Source organism: Cheilinus undulatus, linkage group 1 (assembly GCF_018320785.1).
Source record: "Cheilinus undulatus linkage group 1, ASM1832078v1, whole genome shotgun sequence".
NCBI classification, from domain to species: Eukaryota; Metazoa; Chordata; class Actinopteri; order Labriformes; family Labridae; genus Cheilinus; species Cheilinus undulatus.
The window spans coordinates 40,451,728-40,459,115 of NC_054865.1; the positions used below are offsets into that span (position 1 = coordinate 40,451,728).

Consider the following 7,388-nt stretch of genomic DNA (forward strand, 5'->3'; position numbering starts at 1 on the left):
TCAGACCACACATGAAGTCTTCTAGCGCAGAGTTTGCTCAGTCTTTATTTAAATAAGGTCTATGAATAAAGCCCTGTTTTCATTCATCTTGACATTTGATAAAATTCTACTGCAGACTGTCAAAATTAAGAGGCTTGTAAAACATCAAGCCTGTGGTACAAAGTCAAGCTCTAAACATCCTTTTTTTCAGGACAACCTGGGCTTTAAGAATATGTTTGCTGAGGTAATGTTACTTGAATTTACAGAAAGGGGCTATAAATACAAACAGACAAAAAAAAACAGAAATTGAAATTGATATTTATGTGTGGCATACAGTGAAAAATAATGACCAAGACATTTTTGCACAAACTTGTTTCCCCATCTCATGGGGACCAAAAGTGAAAAAAATAATCATTCTGTAAAAACAAAAAAATCTTCAAAATATTGGCATATTTACAAAAAAGTCCTTGCCCCTTTTTTGTATTGGCTGTTTTTGAGCCATTAATCAAAGCAGTTCCTGTCTGCAGTGACACAGAGGGCCACGTCACAGGCTCTCCATCTCTCCTTTTCTCCATTATGAGCTAATCAGGCCATCTATTGTAATCTAAGTGTTAAGACGTGCAATTTGACAAAGTAATATGGAACGACAAAAAAGCCTGCCATTGGTTGTCATGTCACAGCCCATCAGAAAGCATTGTGGGATGCAGTATGCTAAGCTAGCGGCAGAAATGTTTGAAAATGGATTAAAACATGCATAAAAAAACGTTCAATATCAGATTTACTGGTGTGGATCTAATGTTTAAATACCCCAGGAAGCCACCCAAGTTCCAGGCTAGCTAGAAAAGCCTCTATAGGGGCGATGAAGGTGTGGATATCTTTATTAGAACGGCACAGTGACAAGCTTCAATGGGCTATGATTTATGGTTCAAATGTCATTTCACTTTAAATAACCACTGTCTCTTCCTGTTGTACAATACACTGTCAGTCTCAGAGGGGGAAACTACATTGACAACTAATTAAAAAAAGCAAAAATTGACCCCCAATAGCCTAAAATGGGAGCCCATAAAGGCAAGTACTGCTCTGACCAACCTTTATTCTTTTTAAACCACACTGTAAAAATCTTTATTTCTGATAGTAAATGGACATATTAACATTAGAAGTGTATTTGACTTCCACTGCCGCTACAGCCAGCCTCAAGTGGACAGTCTGGGCACTTCAGATTTTTGCAGCTTCATTTTTCAACTATGCATGGTGCCACTTTGTGCTCTCAAGATTTTGAGAGAATCAACTCCTTATCACAGGAAAAAACTGCAGTGTCTGAAAATGTCTCAAAATAATGACAAAATGTGTCAAGACTATGAGAAAAAGACTTGAAATTACTTGTTAGTCTAATAAAATAAATGGATGCATGTCCATTTCAGGCTTCCATAGAACATTTAAATCTTAACAATATTCACTGTTCGGAGCAGTTTTGTTGTTGTTGTTGTTGTTTTGACCTAGTAGAGCTGCATTTTCCACCTGATTTAAGTCTTTATACTAAACTAGCTCACCCAGTAACAATAGTTAGTTAACTTTGTCCAGTAAGAGATTGATTTATATTTTTCACTAATTCAACAAGAAAACCCTTTTTCCCAAGATCACAGCTTTGTTATGTGAAACCTCAGGATAACATCAGTTTTTTTCTGTGATAACATTAAAATATTGAGAGAATAACTAATATAATGTGTAATCACGGGGAAAATAGTGTTGTTATATATATTAAAAGGTAACTCAATTTAAGACTATGAGAAAGAAAAGGAAGTTTCTCCTTATCTTATTAAAACCGCAAGAAATAAACGGATGGGTACATGGCCCCTCAGGGCTTCCGTACAAAACTTAGAAAATTGCTTCTCTTGAACTTTTTCCAGGGCTATTGTGTTGGGTTTTGTATAAGAGAAGTTAAGGCTTACATTTGGCCCTCGAAGCAGCATATTTCTCTGACAGAGCTTTCCAGTGAACAGTTAATGTCTCTGTGTTGGCCGTCCTTTTTTCTCTTCTCCTCCCACACAGACAAACCAATACAAACATTTCTGTACAGTGAGGAGTCCAGTCAGGTTGCATACGGGGACACTACACGGACAGTTTAAACGCGGAGAGATGGCACACACCAACAGCCAAAGTTTCCCTGAGATAGTGGAGTTAAACGTAGGTGGCCAGGTGTATGTGACCCGTCTGGAGACTCTCACAGCGGCGCCAAACTCTCTCCTCTGGACCAAATTCACCCAGAGCTCCCCGGGCGAGCTGCCAAAAGACAGCAAGGGCCGCTTCTTCTTCGACCGGGACGGCTTTCTCTTCCGCTATATTCTGGACTACTTGCGGGACTCGGAGCTTTTCCTGCCCGAGTTTTTCAAAGAAAAGAAAAGGCTGCAGAAAGAAGCGGACTATTTCAAGCTACCGGAGCTGTCGAGGCTCCTGGCTGCGGGTAGCAAAGACAGCTCGGATGACAGCGGGGAGTCGGAGGAGGCTGAGCTGCTCTCCAGCCCGGTCACCTCCACCTCCTCCTCGGACCGGACCCCTCGCTCTCCGGGGCCGGCGGCCAACTCTGGCTTCATCACTATTGGGTACAGAGGCAGCTACACTATCGGGAGAGACATCCAGGCGGACGCCAAATTCCGCAGGGTGGCAAGAATAACCGTGTGCAGCAAGATTTCTCTGGCTAAAGAGGTGTTTGGAGACACCCTGAACGAGAGTCGAGACCCGGACCGTCCTCCTGATAGATACACTGCCAGGTACTACCTCAAGTATAACTTTCTGGAGCAGGCGTTTGACCGGCTGGCAGACGCTGGTTTCCACATGGTGGCCTGTAACTCCACTGGGACTTGCTCGTATGCCAGTAACGACCCAGGAGAGGACAAACTGTGGACCAGTTACACCGAGTACGTTTTCTACCGATGAAATGGACTGAGAGCACAAGAGTATACTCATTAACCACTAAATTTAACTCAGTTTAAATAGCTCATACACTCGTAAACTTAAGACTGGCAGTTTTACAATGACGCAGTTTTTCTGTGTGTTTTTTGGTCACTGGGATGTGGAGGTAACCAGACTCACTTTTCAGCCATTTCTCCTCAAATTCTTTAAGAAGACTTCCTCCAAACTCAAATCTTATTGGTCAGACTGCTGAAATATGACACTGTTTTTTTGAGTAATCTCTATTTCCTTTAATTGCTTCCATGGTTAAGGTTACATTAAATTACAGCAGTAAATTATAAGGGAAGCAGAGGTGTTAGGATCTGGTTCATTTGATCCTGTCTTAGTTGTACCTGCATTGTCATGTGTTTTTGTAGCACGGCTTTTGGTATTCTGAGCACATTAACTTGGGCATGTGTACTGTAAATAGCCTTATGTTTGGTAACTGGCTTTCTCCTGCCACAGTAACTCTGGGGATTATTGGATAATGAAGACAGTCTTTGTGTAATCCTTATTTTGTTTGTTCGTTTAATTTGATTAACAGATCACGCATTTAAGTGCCACATCGAGCTTTAAAGATTACAATGAATGCAACATTGTTTTGTGCCATTTATGACCTCTTGTCATTGTTCTCTCTCTAAAGCTGCAGCAAATAAAGTGTGACATTGACTAAAACTATCCACCTCAGCGTTCACTTGAGTACTTCATTTTGTTATTGTTGTCTTTTTTAAGGGGTTATACTTCTTTTCAATCAAGAAAGCTAAGGAATGTAGTTCCTTTGCACCTGTCATGTCAATTTTTGTGTATTTTCTAAAAAAAAATATGGACTATGTTAACAGATAAAATCACACCTTCTAGTGTTGAAAGATGAATGCAATGTGGAAGTGCAAAGTCCTACAGAGTCCCCAGCTTGAGGCTGGCTCCAAAAACCAAGAAACTCCTATTATGCTCCATGTTAATATGCCCAATTTGACAGCACAAATGTACATTTCTACTGTCTGGCACAGTATATGATTTGTTGAAATAGCACATTTCTTTCCGTACACACTGGCTATGATTATTATGAAGCTTTATGCATAAATTTGTATAACTAAACTAAACTGACCCCTGCCCTCTTAGCCATCTCGGACAAACATTGGTTTTCAGTTGGGTGGGCTTTGACTACAACCTTTCCCTGCAGTCGATACTTATGTCCATCTGTCAGAGAATAAAAATGCCAAGGTGAAAAGATAAAAGCTAAATTAAGAAAATGTGTTGGCCATAACAGAAGTTCAGTCAGGAACACTTTGTTAAGAAATACACATGATGTGTTGTCTATAAATTCTCTCTTTATTAGTAGTTATTAATATCCTGTCCATGCTGTTGTTTATATTTGGCAGTGTTGCTGTTCTGGGATCCCCCTGCTCTTCCACAAGCCTATGTTGAAAGCATCAAACAGGAACAGCTCTTCCTGTGCCAGCAAGGAAAGCCAGAGGCAGGGACAGAAGCAGCAACAACCCCCAGAGCAGAACAGGCATCACTTACAAAAGAATGACATTGATTAAGTCAGATGTAGCATAGAGGAGGAGCTGGGGTGGTGGAGGGTTCCAAAAAGCAGCTTGCAGAGGTAGCAGCGAAGCATAGCCAGGCTAGAGCAGTTCAAACATAGAGGTATGAGTGCAATTAGCCAATAGCATGCTTTGAGCAAATCAGCTGGCTGTCAGCTGATGCGCGTGAGATCAGCTGATCTCAGTTATATGGCAGCGCTGGACTCCTTGGCCTGCCTGAACTAGATGCTTGATAAGCAGTTAGCTAACTTCAGGTAACATTAAATAGTATAGTTTCCTGCAAGCTGAAGTTATACATGATGTTATCATCTTAACTAATGAGGTTATGTACTTGCCACTTTGCAGCAAACTTTGCCAACACTGTACTGACAACTGTATACTAGAAATACTTGTTGACCATTACATTGAGCTGAATGTGTGGTCTGCCACATAGCTTTATCCAAAAGAGATGGTTTGCTGTGTTTATGTTGAGAATGGGACCAAATAAACTTCATTCCCTAGCCTCTCAGGATACCTCACAATAGTGCTGCCTGTATCTAATTTACATAATTTGACCACTTTTTCTAAGTTCTGACCATACAAATTTCATTAAACCCTCAGGAAAATCACAATTTCTTCTGCTGGCCAGATGTCCGTGTGCATTGTTTTGCTGCAAAAAATGTGATTGGCCTGTGGCGTTGTAAGGCCATGATTTAACCATGCATGAATGGATTCAAGGTATACAGACACAGCTTACAAATGTCAACACAGAAGTAAAACCTTACCAAATTAGAATTATACTTAAATCAAAATTGAAAATTATGCTCTAACCAAAAGTAATATGGAAGCCTGTACAAGAACTATGCAAAAGTTCAGCTTAATAAAGCAGTGTTTTAAAGAGGAAAAAATACTATTTGAATATGTACACACTGTTATCATTATTCTTGGTTTTTTGGAAATACAAGTCTGTGTGCCTTAATGGTATGGTTGCTAGATGTGCAAAGGGTGCAAAAATGCCGCCTGGACATGATCAGAAGTGTAAAATGCAAGGATGTGGGTAGGTTGCATGAGGTTGATAAATTAAGATAGTTGATTAATTGAAGTGTGCATTTGAAGTGAGTAAGAAGTACAGTAAATAGATTAATTAGTTCAAATATCTGTATGTGGGGAGGCATTTTACTGCAGTGATTTAGTATTGTACTTCATACATTTGATAACTGAACTACGTAGTTGATATAACACATTATATTGAACTGTATTGGATATACAGTATACAAAGTGAACACACATATTTAAGTTAAGCCAGCATGTTCCTAGGGCTCAACTTAAATAGTTGTTGCAGCTATTTTCGATGAGCCAACTTACATATGTTTATTACTTTCTGAAAAAATGTCCAGCCAATTAATCAATTTTAGCTGTGAGCATGTTCTGTCAACTAAATGGCAACATGTAGTTTGAAGTTTGGCTCTTCAACTCAAAAAAGCTGTGAAACTAGTTACTTAAACATTTTACATTAGGCCCCACATGTTTTCATTTTTAAAGTGATGCAGTTTCTAAGAAAACTTAGTGCCCTCCCTAAGGGCCTGCATCCACAGCCGGCTTTTTTAGCACTGGCAGCACTTGTTTTCAATTCAGGACCAATGTAGTCCAGTATTCTGAGCGTGCAGCGCTCTGGGCAGAAATTCGTCCTCATCGTTAGCTGTTCTCTGCTTTCTGTTGAAAACCGTTGTAATTTGGAAAAGCCTTGTGCACGTCAATGTCACATCTCCCTTACTTGCCAATCAAAATCAAGAAAGGGGCGGGACTTCTGACAATAGCAGAAGTGAAAGCCGATCTGGCTGGTCTTTTATCAAGGGTAAAGTTTTAGGTCTACAGCTGCTGCCCACATCAGGACAGGATTCCTTTGCATTGCCTTCATATTTTCTGTGATGTCTTGAAATCTGGAAATACGAAGGCAGGCTATTTCAGAACAAAGATACGGATTCTACTGGGAAAGTGGAAGTCATTATTATTAATGTAGCAAAAAGGAATGCTGATGAGAAGTGCTCTGAAAATGAGGCACTCCCAGCATAATGTTTTGACTGTTACTATCTTTATCAAAAGTCAGTGGAAGCATTTATAACTTGGGGACCAAGCTTTGACCTCAAAATGCCTCTTAAGAAATCAGTGGGTGATGCCACTAAGACTGTCCATGTTTTATACCATCTGTGCTTGATTTAACTAATTATCTTTGGATATTTTCAGTGATGGATGCATATTGTAGGGGATTTCCCTCATGCGGTTAGCTACTCTGAGTTTGCTTTTGGATCCCTTAACGGGTAAAAATCCACCCACTCTGATGACTGAGCACTGACTGCAGAAAGCCACATGCCAGCAGAAGGGTTTGATGATAATCTGATCCATATTAAGTCAATAAACATTTTTTTTTATCCTTGCTTATGATATTTTTCCACATTGTAACTTCAGAGGGCACTTAATCAAAAAGAGAGTCTGCTAAAAGTAAAGTACATGATGGCAGAGGAACTTCATTAATGCAAAATTCCCTTCTGATTTCTGCATTTCATCACAGAGATCCACCACACTCCTCCAAGTTCTGTGATCTACGCTGACTATTTTACATTTCACCGCCATTTTAATCCTACTTACGTTAACCGTAGGAGGAGATTTATTGTCCAGTACAAGCTAAAATTAAAATGATAGTTATGGCCAACAGCAGAGTTTGGTAAGGGATCTGGCAGAGCTCATAATGGCCCTCTGAAACACAGAAGAGCTCTGTTATCTCCCTTGGGCAGAATGGGAAAGAGGAGGAGGAGGTGGTGGGGGTTTCTCTTTGGCTGACAAGTACAGTAATCAAATGTCTGTTCCCTTGTGGGATCCTAGGGCACAAATCCATGCTATCCCTGGATCAAGTCTAATACAAAAAAGGCCTTGTGT

The 7,388-nt window shown here is 40.2% G+C and overlaps 1 protein-coding gene across 1 annotated transcript; it reads left to right on the plus strand.

Moving 5' to 3' along the window:
* Positions 1-1,930: 1,930 nt before the first annotated feature.
* On the plus strand, positions 1,931-3,606 carry LOC121515764 (BTB/POZ domain-containing protein KCTD12-like). Its single transcript, XM_041796774.1, has one exon. The coding sequence runs from the start codon at positions 2,116-2,118 to the stop codon at positions 2,911-2,913; it is 798 nt and encodes a 265-aa protein (XP_041652708.1). The 5' UTR covers positions 1,931-2,115; the 3' UTR covers positions 2,914-3,606.
* Positions 3,607-7,388: the final 3,782 nt, after the last annotated feature.

Bases quoted from the DNA above. Each gene is read 5' to 3' on its own strand.
- LOC121515764 (XM_041796774.1), top strand. From the start codon at position 2,116: ATGGCACACACCAACAGCCAAAGTTTCCCTGAGATAGTGGAGTTAAAC.